The sequence below is a fragment of the Ammodytes marinus genome, assembly GCF_949987685.1.
Source record: "Ammodytes marinus genome assembly, contig: scaffold_50, whole genome shotgun sequence".
NCBI classification, from domain to species: Eukaryota; Metazoa; Chordata; class Actinopteri; order Uranoscopiformes; family Ammodytidae; genus Ammodytes; species Ammodytes marinus.
The window spans coordinates 27,182-47,973 of NW_027648586.1; the positions used below are offsets into that span (position 1 = coordinate 27,182).

A 20,792-nucleotide genomic window follows, 5' to 3' on the forward strand; every position below is an offset into this window, starting at 1 on the left:
CTTCTTTAAAGCAAAGCTCAGTTAACCTCAGCCCTGTGGCCAAGGCCCTGATACGCTCGCCCCCACCAGAGACAAGTCTCCACCCAGGATTAGGTATGAAAATCTAACAATTTACCAAGACGTATAAACATTAATTAAAACATTTTCTACAGTTTATTTTGTAACTGAAGACTGAACTTTGTATATTTAATTAAAATACAAACAATGAAAATGTAAAACTTTATGGATGGAAGTTGTGTTTGTATATACAGCTCTGGAAAAAATGAAGAGACCACTCCATATGTTCAGTGTCTCTATTAATAGGCATATGTTTGAGTAGAATGAACATTTTGGTTTTACAATATAAACTAATAACAATTTTCTACCTAATTCCAATACATTTTTTGTCATTAAGAGCATTTTCAATAAGTTATGTAGAGATGAAGATTTAAGAAAAATACAGACTGGTTAATTTTTTCCAGAGCTGTACATTGGGTTTAATTGTTCATAAAATATATAAGATCTACAACAGTAACAGAGTCAGTGAACTGACCTCAAAGTCTCCAGTCTACAGTCTTCACTCTCCAGAAAACCACACAGCAGCTTCACCACTGAATCCTGCAGCTTGTTGTCACCCAGCTGCAGCTCTCTGAGATGGGAGGGGTTGGACTTCAGGGCTGAGGCCAGAGAAGCACAGCTGATCTCTGACAAACTGCAGTCCCTCAATCTGAATAAAGAATGAATTATGTAAGTTTAGAGACTGTGTGTGTGTTCTGAAGGAGCAATTTCAATGATCAGACTTTATTTGTTGAAACAAACTGAAATGAGAACTGCAAGCCGTTATGAACGGGGGCCAAGCCTCCAACAACTTGGGACCCGAGCGTCGTCCACCACGGTTCTGGCCGCTCACTTTACAGAAGCCGAGGATATAATGTTTTTGAATGTGGGATGTTCAGTTTGGGAGTTATAAACCAAAAAGCAAAACAATCGCAGAGAAATAGGCTCAAGTGGATAAGGAGATATATACTTTTTGTGTTTTGGCGCCCTCTTTTGGAGCAATTTAACAAAACTGTAGTAAGGGAGAGTGGGGTGAGTTGTGCCAGTGGGGAAGTAGTGCCACCCCTTGTTTCTAGAAAACCATAAAATAAATTGGAAATGTGACCACATGTTTTTGAAGGGCCATCTATGGAAGATTTTGAACCATAATACCATAATATTTTGAACCATATATTCATAATATTGAACCATAATTTTTATTATTTTGAAAACAGTATGCCTATAGGCTACTAGCCTACAACATTTATTTTGTATATTTTTCAATGATTCTTAATGCATGTTTTAAATTGAGATATATGGGTTTCAAAACCTGTAAAGTAACGTTTAAAGTAACTTGTAATCTAATTCAGTTACTTTTTAAGATCAAGTAATCAGTAAAGTAACTAAGTTACTATTTTAAGGAGTAACTACTAATCAGTAATCGGATTACTTTTTCAAAGTAACTGTATAGTAACTAAGTTACTATTTTAAGGAGTAACTAGTAATCAGTAATCGGATTACTTTTTCAAAGTAACTGTGGCAACACTGACCTTAAGTTACAGAATTCATTTTACAGGTCTCATTTTACAGGTCTCATTTTGCAGATCTCTGCGGCACGAATGGGACAATATTCTGTAAAGGCCAGGACACACCAGCCCGATAATCGCCGTCGTCAAAAAAAAAATGTCTTTAACTGCAACTGTGCCTGCGTCCTTCCATTCCCTGACAACGTTCCTTACAGTAGAAATTGACAATTGAAACCTTTGGGAAAGCTTCTTGTAGCCTTCCCCTAAACCATGATAATGAATAATCTTTGTTTTTAAGATCTTTTGGGAGCAGTTTTGATGATCCCATGCTGTCTCACTTCAGCAGAGAGTCAAAGAGAAGTGCAACTTGCATTTAGGCACCTAAAATACATTTTCTCATGATTAAACAGACATTTCTATGAGGTTCAAGGCTTAACAACATAATCCAACCAACTTTGTGTTTAAATTCATCAGTTTTACATGCTGTTACAGGCATTAAAATCAACAAAACCACAAGGGTACCCATATTTTTGCACAGCCAGTTTTTCACATTTTATTTTATTTCATACAACCAAATACTGCTTTTCAAAAAATCTTTGTTTGGAAAACATCCCAGTACTTAGCTGTTCCTGGTAAATTAAAGACATACCACTTTTATATTTTTTTTGTGAAAGCAGAGTCAATTATAATGCCGGCTGAGAGGGGTTCCCAAACTTTTTCATATGATTGTATCTAGCAGATTACATTCTTTAATACAATGGTTTATAACTATTCTACACCTGTTGTGTGATTGATCTACTCCTGTGGATCTATCCACATTGGGGTTTAATGTGCAGTTAAAGTCTCCTGCTATTATGTGTTGTCCCGCAAATGATGCGATAGAAAGGAACAGATCTACAAAAAATGTAGGATCATCAATGTTAGGGCCATACAGATTTACTAAATTTAGATTTACTGATAACAAAGAGCCATGGACTATCAAATATCTTCCCTCTCTATTTTTAATAAAAAACTTCACTTGAAATGGGACAGTATTATGACAGGGCTCAACGCTAAGGTTTTTTTTCACTTGCCCGGTCGGGCAAGTGGATCTGAATTCTACTTTCCCGAAGTCAATTTTTACTGGCCCCTATACAATTTTTTTTTCTATTAGTCGTGTTCAAATAATTGTTATATTTGCTCTTTATTGACAATGTATAAACACATCATGGACAGTATTATAGATGAGTTAAGGGTCATACTGAAAGTGGAGGCTATAATTCAAATATTATTTGAGTTGGAACATTTGTAATTTTTTTTGTTTCTAAACCTACAATAACTGCAAACGAGACATGTTTTATGCAAACAAAAATCATGTAAAGAACTTTAACAGCACTTATTTTTATTTGTTTTACTTTATTCCTTTTACAACAGCAATTCTTTAAAACTTCTTTCTGCAAACATTTTTTTAGGCCTACAACAATCTGTTTTAAAGTTTTTTTTTTCACTGTAGGCTATTAATTTAATGTGTGTATGAGTGATTTGATTCAAAATCTCAAAATTTGGCTCTGGCCAGGCTGTTTTGAACACTTTTCCAGTAGCTTACTTTTAAGCTTCCACTGCCTCATGGTATGTGAAGTCAGACACCTCTGGGCCATTTATTGAGATCTATGCAGGCTGTAGAGATGTTCCTCTGATAACTGTTGCTGATGTTTGTGTTGAACTGCACATTAACTGCTAGTAGGCTACTAGCAGCAGAGCTAACGTTAGCATCCTCGCTACTACTAGATTCACGTTGGGTGCATAATGCATTTAAAAAACGCGGATATTTTCGCTGCTTTTCAGACGGTCGGGGTCGACTTCACTCCATTTATAATTTACTCGTTGGCTTTTGGACTTTCTGTCACATCAACCTACTGCGTGTAGTTCTCTTCTCTACCTCTCTGGGTGTGTGTGCTCACCGGTGTTGTGCCGAGTCTGCGTGTGTGTGTATCGGCAGTGGAGCCCCGCCCCCCCTTCACAAAACGGAGCAGAGAGGAGAGGAGAGATGCAACGTAGCAGACACTACGCGCACAAAAATTAGCGTTAATGTAATAATTAGCACCAGTTAAATATGAAAATAGACCATAGATAGATTACGTGTATTTGGCGATAAAAAAAATAAATAAGAAATATGATTTTTTTTTATTATTCAAGAATTTCAGCGGAACCTCCCGGTTGCCCGGTCGGGCATGCCAGTTGTCATAGTTACTGGCCCGACATGGCATTTTACTTGCCCCGGGACGTCGGGCAATCCTTATTGTTGAGCCCTGTATGAATAAGAATCATAACTCCTCTGGCCTGGGATGAGTATGAAGCTGTGAATACGCTGCCTGGCCACCTTATTTTTTTATTGTCCTCCTCTAGAAGATGGGTTTCTTGTAGAAATACAACTTTGGAGTCTATATCCTTTAATCTATTCATGACTTGTTTCACTTTTTCACAAAATTAAGTTTTACTCCTTGAGACATTTACAAAAAAAAGAAAAACAGATTAGCTTGCAATATAAAAAGAATGTACAGAGAAGCATAACAAACCTGGACGTTAGAACCCACATCCAACACACTGAACATGAACAATTCCCCTTAACCCACTTTCGTGGAAGCCCCCCTCCCCCCAACACATTCTGACTTCTGCTATCGCTGACGACCACTCCACACCAAGTGAGGATCGGTCAGACCACTGTTTTACTTTTCACTTACCAAACCATCTCTGCTTATATATATTTTGACCTCAATAAACACTCATCTGCAACGTGTGAAATAGGCTTGCTCTAATTAGTAACTTTAGCAGTTTAATTAGCCTAATTTATACAACATCTTCTTTTATATTTTTCCAATGCATAGGCCTAAGTTACCGCCTACGCATAACAGATATATGAGCTCAATGTGTATAATGAGTATTTTTTGCATGTGTATGCATGTCGGCCACACTACACGTTGTGTTTAGCCCCCACCATTGTCCATCTGAATCTTCTTTATGAACTCTTGTACCTCGGCAGGGGTGTTGAACGTGTAGGTTCGATCTTTATGTGTGACCAGCATCTTCGCAGGATGAATCACTCCATGTCGGATCCCTAGATTGCGCAGCTCCTGTCGGACCGGGTCGAATTTTTTCCTCAGTTGGTGTATTCCCGTAGCCAAGTCCGGGTAAAACCGTAGTTGCTGGTCCTTGTACCGAATGTCTTTTTTAGCCCGTGCAGCAGCAACAACTGCCTGTTTGCCCTTGTAGCTGAGGAACTTCATGATCAGTGTTCTCGGCGGCATCTTGGCGTCCCTCGCCGGTCCGACTCTCAATGACCACTGATGACTGTAGAGCCGCATCCCCAAGCACCTCCGGTATCCATTTTTCCAAAAAAGGGGCACGCATCCCGTCCTTCAGCCCCCTCCGGTAGGTTAACTAGTCGCAGGTTGTTTAGTCGAGACCTCGTCTCCAAATCCAAGAGCTTGTCCTCCAGCGTTTTATTTTGTGACTCCAGTGTGTGTACTTTAGCTTGCAAGTCAACGACGTCGTCCTCAGCACTTGATATACGCAGCTCAGTCTGCGACACCCGTTCGGTGCAGTCACTGATCTCCTTCCTCATATTTTCTATCGCCTTCAAAACTGCATCAAATTTTGACGAAAACTCCTTTTTCATAGAGCTGAAAGCAGTCAGTACTGCGCCTTCACTTTCTCCCACAAGTTCACCTTCTCCGCTGGACTCCTCCGCTGCCGCCGCCATGTTGTCTTCGTTAGCTACGAACACGGTAGTCTGTTAACTTCGGCTGTGTAGGAGACGCTTGGCCCTTGTTTTTGCCATCCCTCGGCATTGCAGAATCCACTCCAACACCGTTTGATAACATTTTGTTGCAAATGAGAGTTTTCAGTAGAAATTATAGTAGCATAAGCAGAGCACTGTGAAACACGTCTTCCTACGTGGCTGCCATAACCGGAAGTCTCCTTATCCCAACTGATTAATTTAATGACGAGGAAAAACACCACACAATAAACAGTGCTGCGCTCACATTTTTCGCCAAAATACAAGACTCTCTTCACTATTGCCGAGGTGAATACACACGGCGGAAATGATTCTTTCGACCAATCAATGACGGCAGTGTGTAGCTCCACCTTTTCGGCACCCTTTCAGGCGGCTGGTACCCCTACGGAGGAGTACCGAAATTAGGTCTCCAGGTTGACCTTAGCATACTTCAGTCTGGCTTCAATGTGTCTCTTCTGCAGTCTATTCCTGTGCAGGGTTCTAATTGTCTTTTTTGAGACTACAGTTCCCGAAGTGGCTTAATCACTCACTAGTGTCTTGGCAGTTGTTTGGGGTCTTTAGACACATCTCTGACTAGTTTTCTTTCCAGAGTCTTTGAAATCTTTGGCTTCCTACCTCTGCCAGGCTTGTTCTGTACTGTCTGGCTATCTTTGAATTTCTTGATGATACTTCTCACTCCAGTTCTAGACACTTGGAAACACTGTGATAACTTTGTATATGCATCTCCTGCTTTGTGAGCATCAACACTTCTTTTTCTCACGTCTAAACTGATTCATTTTGTTTTTGGCATGATGCTGTCTCATTGATATGAAGCTTAGCTGTAGGCACAACAGTTGTGATGTGTGTACATAAATTATGTTTAATTGTTAATTAAATATATAAGATCTATTATAGTAACAGTCAGGGAACTGACCTCAGAGTCTCCAGTCTACAGTGTGGACTCTCCAGAAAACCACACAGCTGCTCCACTCCTGAATCCTGCAGCTTGTTGAAGCTCAGATCCAGCTCTCTGAGATGGGAGGGGTTGGACTTCAGAACTGAGGCCAGAGAAGCACAGCTGATCTCTGACAAACTGCAGCGACCCAATCTGAATAAAGAATAATTAATGTAAGTTTAGAGATAGAGTGTGTGTATGTGCGTGTGTGTGTTCTGAGGGATAAATATCAATGATCAGACATCATTTGTTAAAACAATCTGGAATGAAAAGAAACCGAACACTAACTACTTCAGTGTTTTTTGTGACTGAAGACTAGACTTGTACAAGAGAAATGAAAATATGAACAAAGAAAATCTAACTTATGGTTGTTAGTTATGTTCTTACATTCTTCCCAGGGAGCAAAGTGGTTTCAGAGACATGGAATGCTTTAAAAGGTTGTTTACCAGAAATTACAGTATCTCACAAAAGTGAGTACACCCCTCACATTTCTTCAAATATTTCATTATATCTTTTCATGGGACAACACTGAAGAAATGAAACTTTGATACAATGTAAAGTAGTCAGTGTACAGCTTGTATAACAGTGTAAATTTACTGTCCCCTCAAAATAACTCGACACACAGCCATTAATGTCTAAAGTGCTGGCAACAAAAGTGAGTACACCCCTAAGCGAAAATGTCCAAATTGGGCCCAAAGTGTCAATATTTTGTGTTGCCACCATTATTTTCCAGCACTGCCTTCACCCTCTTGGGCATGGAGTTCACCAGAGCTTCACAGGTTGCCACTGGAATCCTCTTTCACTCATTCATAACGACATCACAGAGCTGTTGGATATTAGAGTTCTTGCGCTCCTCCATCTCCCATTTTAAGAAGCCCCAAAGATGCTCGATAGGGTTTGGGTCTGGAGACATGCTTGGCCAGTCCATAACCTTTACCCTCAGCTTCTTTAGCAAGCCAGTGGTCGTCTTGGAGGTGTGTTTGGGGTCGTTATCATGTTGCAGTACTGCCCTGCGGCCCAGTTTCCGAAAGGAGGGGATCATGCTCTGCTTCAGTATGTCACAGTACATGTTAGCATTCAATGAACTGTAGTTCCCCAGTGCTGGCAGCACTCATGCAGCCCCAGACCATGACACTCCAACCACCATGCTTGACTATAGGCAAGACACACTTTTCTTTGTACTCCTCACCTGGTTGCCGCTCCACACTCTTAACACCATCTGAACCAAATAAGTTTATCTTGGTCTCATCAGACCACAGGACATGGTTACAGTCATCCATGTCCGTAGTCTGCTTGTCTTCAGCAAACTTTTTGTGGGGTTTCTTGTGCATCATCTTTAGAATAGGCGTTCTTCTGGGATGACAGCCATGCAGACCAGTATGATGCAGAGTGTGGCGTATGGTCTGAGCACTGACAGGTTGACCCCCCCACCCCTTCAAGCCCTGCAGCAATGCTGGCAGTATTCATAGGTCTATTTTGCAAAGCCAACCTCTGGATATGACGCTGAGCATGTGCACTCAACCTTCGTAAACTGGGACGCAGGGAAGTATTGCAACATGATAACGACCCCAAACACACCTCCGAACGACCACTGGCTTGCTAAAGAAGCTGAGGGTAAAGGTTATGGCCTGGCCAAGCATGTCTCCAGACCTAAACCCTATTGAGCATCTTTGGGGCATCCTCAAACGGAAGGTGGAGGAGCGCAAGGTCTCTAATATCCACCAGCTCCTTGATGTCGTCATGAATGGGTGTAAGAGGATTCCAGTGGCAACCTGTGAAGCTCTGGTGATCTCCATACCCAAAAGGGTTAAGGCAGTGCTGGAAAATAACAGTGGCAACACAAACTATTGACGCTTTGGGCCCAATTTGGACATTTTCACTTAGGGGTGTACTCACTTTTGTTGCCTGCAGTTTAGACATTAATGGCTGTGTGTCGAGTTATTTTGAGGGGACAGTAAATTTACACTGTTATACAAGCTGTACACTGACTACTTTACATTATATCAAAGTGTCATTTATTCAGTGTTGTCCCATGGAAAGATATAATGAAATATTTGAAGAAATGTGAGGGGTGTGCTCACTTTTATGAGATACTGTATATCTAGGACCTTCAAGGATCACAACCTGATCAACTTCCTACAGGAAAGCTACAGGGGGCGGGAATAGCAAATCGGAAATGAAACTTTGCCAGTTGATTACTGACATTAAAGCCATAATTTCTTTTGATGCATCATTTTTTTCAGAAACTTTGAATAAATATGCAAATTTGGCAATATCAAACTAATTATGGGTATATTTGCATTTATTTAAATACCAAAAATCTAGATGCTGGATGAATCCAGAATCTTTATTTAATTGTTACAACATATTAGTGTCCAAAGTGTTTACAGAACAGATTGTGGATACAGCCTAGTTTCATTTTACAAAAAAAAAAAAAAAAAAAATGTCATCATGTTTTGAATAACTCATATTTCAAGTATTTCAATTGTTAATTAAATGTATATGATCTACAAAGGGACGTCATTTCCACAGGGGACAGGGGCAACATGTCCCCCCCAAAATCCTGTTTGTGTCCACCCCACTTTCTTTTATTAATATTTTTAACTACAAGCCGCGGAGGAGCACGACACAGACAGCCTGATGCCTCTGTGGACACTGTGGATGCACACTGGACAAACTGGTCGCTGAACGAAAACAGTTCCTAATGATTAACAGTATCATGGGTGCGGCAATAAGCGAAAATACAAATAAATCAGCAGCAGCAGATAACATCGATGTCTTGGAGGAGAAAGAATGGAGATGTCAGTTAGATGGTTGAGAAAATTAGCTCAAGTTTATCATATTTTCTGTGTACACCTGTTGATAATGTTGACCGAGCTAAAATTAAATGTTGTTTTCTAATATATGATAGCTTTTTCATGTTTTATTGGTTTGCAAGCTTGTACTGTATGATACAAAAGTATATGAATAAGTATTAAATATATAAGATCTACAATAGTAACAGAGTCAGGGAACTGACCCCAGAGTCTCCAGTCTACAGAGTGGACTCTCCAGAAAACCACACAACAGCTCCACTCCTGAATCCTGCAGGTCGTTTCCCTCCAGATCCAGCTCTCTGAGATGGGAGGGGTTGGACGTCAGAGTTGAGGCCAGAGAACCACAGCTGATCTCTGACAAATTGCAGTGACCCAATCTGAATAAAGAATAATTTATGTAAGTTTAGAGATAGAGTGTGTGTATGTGCGTGTGTGTGTTCTGAGGGATAAATATCAATGATCAGACATCATTTGTTAAAACAATCTGGAATGAAAAGAAACCGAACACTAACTACTTTGTTTCTTTTCTGACTGCAGACTAAATTTTGTACAAGAGAAATGAAAATATGAACAAAGAAAATCGCTACAAAAAAAAAAAAGAAAGAAAAAGAATTGGCTACCAAAACTTTATTTTAATTGTTTTTTTTTACTAATACTGTTAATACTATAATTTCAAAATATGAGTTAAGCTTAAAATATGACAACTACTGAGGATAGACAAACTATAAAAATTAAGCGCCCCCCCTCCGATAGACTCTTCCAGATTTCTGGCGATCAGCCAGGTATCTGAACGGTAACTTCACCGGTCGGAACCGGAAGGAAAGAACACCATGTCAAAAAGACAAAAGCTCTCTGGTGCCAAGGGAAGACTGAAAAGGAAAAGAGGAAAAACGTGACAAAAACAGAGGTAGGCCTACAGTGACGTTAATGTGATGAATGAATAGTGTGCTGAATTGTTTTAGCCGTTGTAGGAGCAGTGTGTTAACTTGCTAGCTTACTTTTGGAAGATGGGTAATGTTACTCCCAGCTTAAAGCGACTACGAGTAACATTTAAATATCTTTTAAACAGCCTCATGTTTCCTCTGATAATCATAAATGACCTTTAACAGCAAACGAGACCATCAGTGCAAAGAAAGACGTTTTTAAATAGTTTCTATTACTCCTTTTGGTCTGGTCGCACACCCAGTCCGATTTTCGGTTCGCTCGTGCATGCTCTATGGTCACATATCCGTATTGGTCGCAGATTTCAGTGTGGCGCAGCAACGTGATTTGAGAAGCCTATCCCTCCAGGTGAGGGAAGGGGAGCGGGAGCCTTGTTTGATACAGTTATTTGTCGTCATAATGACTGATAACGGGGCTGAACCATCAAAGAAAAAAAAGAGAATACAATGAAGAAAAGCTAAAAGGGAGAGTGATATAGGCTACGGGGGACGAGGGCGTTGCCAAGCAACGTGTATACAATTTCACGAGAGTGAAACTAGACTGCAGTGTTTACTCCTAAATGAATGAGCGGTTGGTACTAACACAAAGTTTGCGTTGCTTCACCATCATCAGATAACCATGACCTGAAATAGTCATTATTTACAACAACATAAACACATTACCTCATCGTGATCCATACTAACTGCCGTCTCTCGTTCATTCGCTTTCTGTGAGGAGTCGGACACGGTCGGACACGTAATCTTTCAGCTCCGTGAGAGAGAGTAGTTAGGTGACACTGCTCAACTCATTGCAATCAGGTGTGTACTGACTGGCATTAGTTGATGCAGTGTCAAAACCACTCTCACGGAGCCGAAAAGAGTCCTCACACTTTCAACACACGGACATGCACTATATTGCTCCCTTCTCAGTTCACACTCACGCGCCTGGCACGCGCTTTGCGACAGCGGGCGTCGTAAAAATACTACCGCTTTTGTCCAAAGGGGACGCCAACGTGCCATGTTACTCGTAGTGGCTTTAAATTCATCAGATACATTTAGAAAGATTTTTCGGGTAGCCTACATCCCCTATCATAACTTGCCAAAGTTTGCACTGCTTGTAATGGTTATTAGAAAGCTATTCCTTTTCCACTATAATTAATGGTTGTCAACCTTGGGTTTATTGTGTTAGTTTACATCAGTGTTAAAAGTGCACAGTAGGCTATAATAGCTGTTAATATTGCATACCTGAGGCAAGTCAAGTTTATTTGTGAGGCACTTTTCAACACAAGGTAAATCAAAGTGCTATACATAAAGCCATGAGATATCATCAGAAGGCTTGATCCTGATTTAATAAAAAGCAGGAGCAAACTGTTCCATTTGATTGTACCTTACCTATAGCTTTCCATTAGTTACTGCTTCTCTTCACTCTGGTTGGATGCTAAACTGCATTTCATTTTAATGACAAGAGTTTAATCTTATCTAATTTCCATTTTAAAGCTTTTCACCATGTATTAATATAAATAATGTAACAACCTGTATACTTCTCTTCTCTCTTCAGGTTTTCATTTGAAATACTTTGAGCCACCTGTCCTGCAGACATCTTCTCCACCTTAGCACAGCCCAGTGATGCAGCATGAGGAATAAAGGCTTCACCAATAGACCCAAAGGCAAGTAGTCAGGCTGTAGCAAGGTGAGGTGAGCTTGTTGAGATATGAAGATGAGGTCTTAACATCTAAATGTAGATAGCTCTCTGTTGGAATCAAGTTAAATAGTAGTACAGTCTCTGTCATTTAATTTTGTAATATAGCTTTTGTGTGGAATTATATTCAATGCAAAGTTATGATTTATTTAAACTATACTTGTAATAGATTATAATTTTAAATGTTAACTTCTGCATTTTTTTGTGCAAATCGTAATATTGTATTAATTTTTTAATGTTATGTCACTTGTTTTGTAATATGGTTTTTATTTTGTGGGTTATTTTCTATCTAAAATAAAATGAAATGTCAAAGACAAAGCTATCCAGTTCTGTGTGAGTGTATGAACAGTGGTGGACAGATTGCTGAAGCCTCATGTTATTTTGAGCCTGAAACGTCACAACAAGAAGGATTTTAGAGGAAAAAGGTCTATGCACTTCTAAAGTTGTTCTCAAACTAATATGAGACTTTTTCACACCCCCGCGGCAACCACCCTCTCAACCGCCTCCTTGCCGGAGGACCCCACCGGTGAGCCTGGCGTTTTTAAAAGCGTCTGATGCCGCGGCAGCAATGACAGCGAGGTGCTTATTTCTCTCTAACATGGGTGGAGGTTTTCAGAAAGGGGAAGAGTGAGAAAAGGAGAGAGTTTTTCTTTTTTTGATACTTTGGCAGTCTCTAGGCACACCGTGGACCCATATTTATGTTAAACAGGGCTCCAGACTAACTTTTTCATTGGGTGCACCGGTGCGCCTAACTTTTTCATCTAGGTGCACCAGCATATATTTTGGGTGCACCTAATTAGTGCTGCACGTTTTGGAGAAATTCTGCAATTGCGATTATAGTGGCCAATATTGCAATTTGCGATGCAATATAATAAATAAATGGTATTATGAGTCTTGGTTTTCAAGGAAAATTTGAGAATATTGATAGTTTTGAAACCTGATCTCAATTTAAAACAAACACATATTAAGAATATTAAGAATTGAAAATATAAAAAATAAAGCTTGTAGGCCTACTAGGCTAGCAGGGTACACTAGGGGTGTGAACGTTTAAAAAAAATTCAAAACGGTTACAGCCTGCAATTTTTGCAGCCTGTAGACATTTAACCGTAATATGGGGGGGGGGGGGGTCAACGTCACTTTTTTTGCTGATGCTGCTGGAGTGACAGTGTGCAGTAAGAAAGACAAGCAGACAGACAGAGACAGACAGAGAGAGAGAGAGGCAGTAATTTCATGATTTTGCTTTTTGACTTATCTGATCATCTGTCATTAGACTGACTCCCGCTGTCGGGGCCGTTGGGCTCGCGAGCCGAACAGCTGATCGGACTAGCTGTTTGAGACGGAGATGACACTTAAGTTGGAGCGTGCAGTTAAATATTTACATGAATAAATATTGTAACCAAACCGAATAATGTGTTGTGTTATCTGCTTTAGCAGCCTACAGTAAATCACCCTCCCCTCCTGGAAATAATCATCATTTTCCAAAGTAAAAAAAATAAATAAATAAAAAATTTCATTTATTGATTTTTTCCTAAACGTTTATGATTTACCAAACGAGTACACGTGTACTCGTGCACACCCGTCACCTACACTGTTTTCAAAATAATAAAATGCTTAATTAAAAAATAATAATTTCCCCATGAAAATAAAGGCATTCCTCAAGACAATAGTCTCTATCAACTTACTGAAACTTGCGTGGCCCTTCACTCTCATGCATCCGACTTTTCTCCGCACTGAATTGATAGACTGGGCGAGTTGCCACCGGTCGCCACACGACATATAGCGACTATAACTTTCCAAGTTTTAGACAGCAGTTCCATTTGTTCAACTTCACTGTACTGAATCCTAAAACTCCCCATATAGCAGACGTTGGCTTTGATTTCCGTCACAGTTCAGCGTGGATGCTGATGCGCGTCGGCGTCCATGTTTGTTTGTTTGCCGAGAGGCGCTACCAAAAAGACGAGAGGAGCGGTTGGAACGTTTAGACACACACGCGTACATTTATCCTACATTAAATCGCAATCGCAGCCATTTGTGCGGAATGTAATTGCACTAGCTCACATCGTGATTAGATGAATCGTGCAGCACAACATCCAATATTACATTTATGTTTTTTATTTATTTATTTAACTTTTATTTATCCTCGAGAGACCAGTTGAGGGGTGACCCTCATTTACAATTGGGTCGAGTTCAAACAAATTCAAAGGAAAAACAACAATACAAAAACAATATTCAATGCAAATACATCAAATACACAACAACAGGTGAAGAGAAAAACAATTGAAACATTTACACAGTGGTGAAGAGTGGCAGCAATTAAAATGAAATGGGTGAAAGTACAATATAGCCTAATTAAAACAGTTACAGGTAGAGTTTGGCAGATTTAAGATAGTTTGTTTAAATTGGTTAAAGGATATGAAGTTATTTAGTTTAATTTGTTGCTGTAAGTTGTTCCAGGAGTCAGGGGCACTGAAGCTAAAAGCTGTCTTTCCCAGCTCAGACCGGGCTTGTGGGACATAAAGCATAAGCATGTCAGTGCACATAGTGGCCCTCATTTATCAATCTTGCGTAGACCAGAAAAATGGGTGTACGTACATTTCCACGCAAATCTCGGCATTTATCAATATGGACGTGAGCGTAGGATACGCTCAAATCCCACGCCAGCTCTCAGCTCGTGTACGCAATTTTGTAAACAGCATGGACTCGCAGTGCAGGCTGTGCCGGGTAGCCGATGACTTTGTTGGACAATTATAAGAAGATAATACAAATGCAGTGTTTGCTCAGACCGAAATAAAGATATTAATCACTTAAAAATGAGCAGCTTATGGTGCGCAACTGAGTAGGAGCACTGATTCAATAGTGCACACCGGCCACTTAGGAGCGCTGCATGGGACTGCGTAAGGGCAGTTATCTCCGTCTGGAGCAGCTGGGGGGACACTGAGGCACGGGGGCTGCATTCATTCAAAATGTTAGCCACAGTATTAAATATGTAGTAGGCCTACACTGCTCTTTATGATAAAAAATACACGGCACAACATTCAGCTTAACATTTTATTTATTTGACGCACTTTTTAGATGTTAGTTCCTCTTTTAATGTGTTATTGATCGCTTAAGCGAGCAATTTATTTCCACCGTTAACCGGCACGTTTTTCCGACCTGCTGGTGGAGCAGGACAGTGGGCGCTCTCACAGCTGATCGTTGCCGGGTCGGCTTGTGCAGCTGACCGCCGGGCTGACCACTCGTACTGTCATACAGTAAAACGCAAAATGTGTTATTTTTAGTTTTTACAACCCTTTTGAATAGTGCTATCTAAAAGGGCCAATACATTCTAATCATTCAAATCTCTGCAGACCTGTATTTATTTCATGGGGACCATTAGGCTATCGGACAGTTGGTGCGTCTTTTTCTCCTCTACCACTTAGGCTATATTATGCCCGCACCCTCAGTTGGTTCCATTTCAGAACAGCAACACGGAATGTTTGAGTCAGACCACTTTTCTTCATCTATGTAAAGAAATGGCGACATATAATTGTATATGCTGTTTTATAGCATTTGAGCGATAGTAGCCTACTGATGTAAACCTAAAATGCAAAATCCTCAGCTGGAGATCGTTTTGTCAACACCAACGCTGTTGACTGCAGCAGTTATTTCCTTCCTAACTGCTGCCTTCTGTTGTTCTTTGATGCCGCTTGTAATGCTCCGAAATGAAACTCTTTTTTTTCTACTTTCGCTGTTATTCTGTCAATTTCTACTTCAGATAAATTCCTCTTCTGTGCCGTAATTCGCATATCCATGTCGTAAAACCTCTGGGCGAGGCCTCTAAACTGAGAAAATATAGGGGCGTGGTACGATCGTTTTCAGCCGCCGCATTTATCAATAATGGCCTGGCGTACGCTGAGATTGGCGAGATACGACTGTTTGATAAATACCACGCGACACCTGGCGTAGGGAGGTATTTGCGCCAGAATCTGCACCAGTTTCCACGCAAAATTGATAAATGAGGGCCAATATGAGGTGAAAAATTTCAGGTGCACTCACCAGATTTTTGGGCGCACGTGCCCAAATTAGGCGCACTCTGGAGCCCTGTTAAAAAACATTGAAAAAATGTTGCATAATATGGGACCTTTAATATCTACCCGGACTGAGAGGCCATATTTTTAATTGTTTTTCTTTTTTCTCTGTTTAATGATTAGCTACTTTATGTTGGCCATTACATATTACTTAGGTCGGGGTTAACAGAGTTGGACACAATTGAATCCTCCACTGTATGATCTTAAGGTGATTATTACTTGTGTTTTACATCTTGTTAAATATATTTTTAAAAATATTTGATTTTCAATTAAACTGAAAATTACTTAAGGAAAGAGTCTCTTAATAAAACAATCTCTTATGCTGAATGTTGGGCTATATAATAAGATGAATCCTGACCTGAGAGTTTCCAGTTTACAGTGTGGACTCTTCAGTCCAACAGACAGATGCTTCACTCCTGAATCCTGCAGGTTGTTGTTCCTCAGGTCCAGCTCTCTCAGACTAGAGGAGGAGCTGAGAACTGAGGCCAGAGCTTCACAGCTTCTCTCTGAGAGGTTACAGCCACTCAGCCTGGAGAGGGAACAGAAAAATAAGAAAAATAGAGTACTTTTTTTGTTTGTTTTCGCTCAGTTGTAAGATAGCGATAAATTATTGGTGAATGAATCCTACGCACAGAGCTTTGTTGGAGGCTTTGACCACTGGCATCAGCCTCAGAAGAACCTCCTCTGAAGCAGAGTATTTCTTCAGGTGAAACACGTCCAGATCTTCTCCTGATGACAGTAAGATGAAAGCCAGAGCTGACCACTGAGCAGGAGAAAGTTTGTCTGTGGAGAGACGTCCTGATCTCAGGTACCATTGGATATCCATCACTAGAGAATGATCATTCAGTTCGTTCAGACAGTGGAACAGATTGATGCTTTTCTCTGCAGAGGGAGTCTCCTCGATCTTCTTCTTGATGAACCTAATCGCTACCTGATTGGTCTGTGAGCTACTTCCTGTCTGTGTCAGCAGACCTCTGAGGAGATTCTGATTGGTCGGCAGTGAAAGACCCAGGAGGAAGCGGAGGAACAAGTCCAGGTGTCCGTTTGGACTCTGTAAGGCCTTTTCCACAGCACTCTGGTAGAACTGTGTCTCTGCAGATCTATGGGAGGCTGCTTGTTCTTCTGACATCAGATTGACTCCAGAGTTGATGAACGTCAGATGGACATGAAGAGCAGCCAGAAACTCCTGAACGCTCAGATGGACGAAGCAGAACACCTTGTCCTGGTACAGTCCCCTCTCCTCTTTAAAGATCTGTGTGAACACTCCTGAGACCACTGAGGCTGCTGTGATATCGATGCCGCACTCTGTCAGGTCTGATTCATAGAAGATCAGTTTTCCTTTCTGCAGCTGCTCAAAAGCCAATTTCCCCAGAGACTCAATCATCTTCCTGCTCTCTGGACTCCAGTGTGGATCTGTCGCCGATCTTCCATCATACTTGGTGTTCAGTTTGGCCTGAACCACCAGGAAGTGGATGTACATCTCAGTCAGGGTCTTGGGCAGCTCTCCTCCCTCTCCGGTCTTCGACACATCCTCCAGAACTGTAGCAGTGATCCAGCAGAAGATTGGGATGTGGCACATGATGTGGAGGCTTCGTGATGTCTTGATGTGGGAGATGATTCTGCTGGCTTGCTCCTTATCTCTGAATCTCTTCCTGAAGTACTCTTCCTTCTGTGGGTCATTGAACCCCCTGACCTCTGTCACCATGCCAACACAGTCAGGAGGGATCTGATTGGCTGCTGCAGGTCGTGTGGTTATCCAGAGGCGAGCAGAGGGAAGCAGTTTCCTCCTGATGAGGTTTGTCAGCAGCACATCCACTGAGGTGGACTCTGTCACATCAGTCAGGATCTCGTTGTTGTTGAAGTCAAGAGGAAGTCGACACTCATCCAGACCGTCAAAGATGAACAAAACCTGGAACTCTTCAAAGTTGCAGATTCCTGCTGCTTTGGTTTCAGTGAAGAAGAGATGAACAAGTTCCACCAAGCTGAACTTTTTCTCTTTCAGCACATTCAGCTCTCTGAAAGTGAATGGAAATATGAACTGTATGTCCTGGTTGGTTTTGTCTTCAGCCCAGTCCAGAGTGAACTTCTGTGTTAAGACTGTTTTCCCAATGCCAGCCACTCCCTTTGTCATCACTGTTCTGCTTGGTTCATCTCTTCCAGGTTGGTCTTTAAAGATGTCTTCTTGTCTGATGGTTGTTTCTGGTCTATGTGGTTTCCTGGATGCTGTTTCAATCTGTCTGACCTCATGTTCCTTATTGACCTCTCCAGTCCCTCCCTCTGTGATGTAGAGCTCTGTGTAGATCTGATTCAGAAGGGTTTGGTTTCCTGCTTTAGCGATTCCCTCAAACACAACCCGGAACTTCTTCTGCAGGTTGGACTTGAGTTTACTTTGGCAAACTTCGTCTATAGACCCTGAATGAATGAATGAATGAATGAATAAATAAATGAGAAATGTGAAAAAATGGAGAGATAATCTGTTGATCAACAGATTATTCCTCTATTTCTCTAAATAAAGATGAGACTTGTGAACTGAATAGTGTTGCATGACTGCCAACTAGGGGTGTGCACGTGTACACGTGTACACGTGTAACCGTTTAGTAAATCATAACCGTTTAGGAAAAATCAATAAACGAAAACCGTTTTTTTTTTGTTTTTTTTTTTGAATTTTAAAGTTTTTAAATATGTTCTGGAGACACGCGTTTATTGATTTTACATCACTAATAAACTAATTGGGGAGGATAAAAGCTAGTCTGCCGAGAATCTGTCTGTCCCTCGGCGAGTGTGTGTGAGTGAGTGTGTGAATCGGCGCACACACACACACACACACACACACACGGGGAGTCGCCATGCTGGGACTCGACTCACAGCCATGGAAGAGTGATGAAAGATAACCTAAAGATTAAAGTTACCCGGTTGACGTGAACTACGCTCGTAAGTAGCCCGAACTTTATAACACCTGTTCAACATGCATTTAACGTGGACATGTAGAAAGCGATAGGCTATATTAATCAGGAAATGAATGAAGCGCGATTATGACGGCGAACGTGTGTGTGTGTGTACCATGGACCTATTATAAGAGGTGTGTAAACGAGCGTAGTTCATGTCAATTGTGTGTTTACAGGCGAACGAACGCGTATGTGTGTGTGTGTGTGTGTGCGCGCGCGCGCCTACAAGACGGCGGGGGCACGAGGACAATGACGTCACGGTTAACCGTGTACACGAAAAAAAAGGGGTCGTGTAACCGTTTACAATTTTTTGTAACCGTTCACACCCCTACTGCCAACGGCACTGTCTAGCTGCTCTGACAAACTGATTCAGTGTGAAAAGTAGGTTAAATTATTAATTAATTCACTTCATTAAAAGATATTGTTAAAACTTAAACTCCAGAAATGTTTTACAGTAAACTGTATTTTTTTCCTAATAGACATCAGTTCTCCACTCAACAGTCAGGAGAGACATTTTCTGTAGAACTAGTTTAATACAAAGACGATGAGTGAGTGATGAGACATAGCTTTAGTGAACACATTTATAAAAACATATTTAAAAAAAAACACTTTCTTGTTAAAATAAAAGCAAATTCAGTATCTTTATTTTGTACTGTAAAATGTCTATGTTAGTGTTACAATAAGACTTACCTGTAGGGTCTGACATGGTGTTTGATAACTTCTTTATAAGATCATGTTTCTTCATCTTGACCAAAACCATCCTGGTCACTGGAATACTTTCTCTAACGTAGAACTCCACCATTCGATCCACAGTGTCACACCGGTTTGCTTTTTCCAGTAGACTCTTGGGGATTGCTTGGACATTGCAAAGGTTACCTGACAGATACCACTTGAATTTCTTAAATTCCTTGGCTTTTAAATCCTCCAAAGTTCCCAAGAGGACCTCTTTTGTTTCCGTCTGCCTAAATCTGAGAAAAACACACAAAAAGAAAATCACTTATGAAAAAACATACTACTTCTGTATTAGATTAAAAAAGAAAATCAGGGTAAAGAGGTGGAGTAAAAGTTAAGGTGACACAAGGATTAATGGAAACACACCTGGGTCCAGGTGAGTCTGGTCTGTTGAACACACACACACACACACACACACACACACACACACACACACACACACACACACACACACACACACACACACACACACACACACACACACACACACACACACACACACACACACACACACACACACACACACACACACACACACACACACACACACACACACACACACACACACACACACACACACACACACACACACACACACACACACACACACACACACACACACACACACACACACACACGCGCGCGCGCGCACACACACACACACACACACACACACACACACACACACACACACACACAGCTTTAAGTGTGAATAATGATGGTGCAATGAGTAGAGTCATGGACAGTTAGAGATTCTCATGTCACCTCTGAGCTTTGGTCTGGCCGCCATGTTCCCCTCCCTCCTCTCTGTCCTCACTCTGATCCATGCTGCTCAACTCACATCAGCTCACACACACACTTTCACCTGTAGACAAAACACATCAACTGAACAAAATAAAAAACACATCAACATCAACAGAAGAAAAAATAAATAAAAAAACATCCCAGGGAAATGAAAGTTAGCCAAATGAAATAATAACCGATCATTTACAGGTGAATGCAGTCAGACAGAGTGAGGCAGAGGAAGCTGCTATCAGCTGCTGTACTTCTGCTATCCGGCCACTAGATGGAGCCATGAAGCTGCAGTGAACTGAAGACATTTACATCACATTGTTTTAATCTGTTCTTTGTGAATGTGTTTCTATGTGTTCTTTGTGTGTGTGTGTGTGTGTGTGTGTGTGTGTGTGTGTGTGTGTGTGTGTGTGTGTTGTGTGTGTGTGTGTGTTGTGTGTGTGTTGTGTGTGTGTTGTGTGTGTGTTGTGTGTGTGTGAGCTGCAGCTGCATTTCATTGGTCAATCCTGTGGTAATCTGTTTATTTATCTGACAGCTTTAGTGACTTTTCACATTCAGATTATTAAAACTT

The 20,792-nt window shown here is 41.0% G+C and overlaps 1 protein-coding gene across 1 annotated transcript in view; it reads right to left on the minus strand.

Moving 5' to 3' along the window:
* LOC307270321 (NLR family CARD domain-containing protein 3-like) overlaps positions 1-20,246 on the minus strand; it is a gene marked incomplete at its 3' end in the record, with an annotated part of 29,672 nt that extends 9,426 nt beyond the window's left edge. The window contains exons 1-8 of the mRNA XM_080054210.1: positions 20,195-20,246; positions 19,388-19,665; positions 16,385-18,164; positions 16,111-16,281; positions 9,896-9,935; positions 9,270-9,397; positions 6,230-6,403; positions 533-706 (exon numbers count right to left, since the gene is read on the minus strand). Coding sequence (XP_079910336.1) covers positions 533-706; positions 6,230-6,403; positions 9,270-9,397; positions 9,896-9,935; positions 16,111-16,281; positions 16,385-18,164; positions 19,388-19,499 — 2,579 coding nt within the window. The 5' untranslated portion in view covers positions 19,500-19,665; positions 20,195-20,246. The remainder of the gene's footprint in view (positions 1-532; positions 707-6,229; positions 6,404-9,269; positions 9,398-9,895; positions 9,936-16,110; positions 16,282-16,384; positions 18,165-19,387; positions 19,666-20,194) is intronic.
* Between the last annotated feature and the right edge of the window lie 546 nt (positions 20,247-20,792).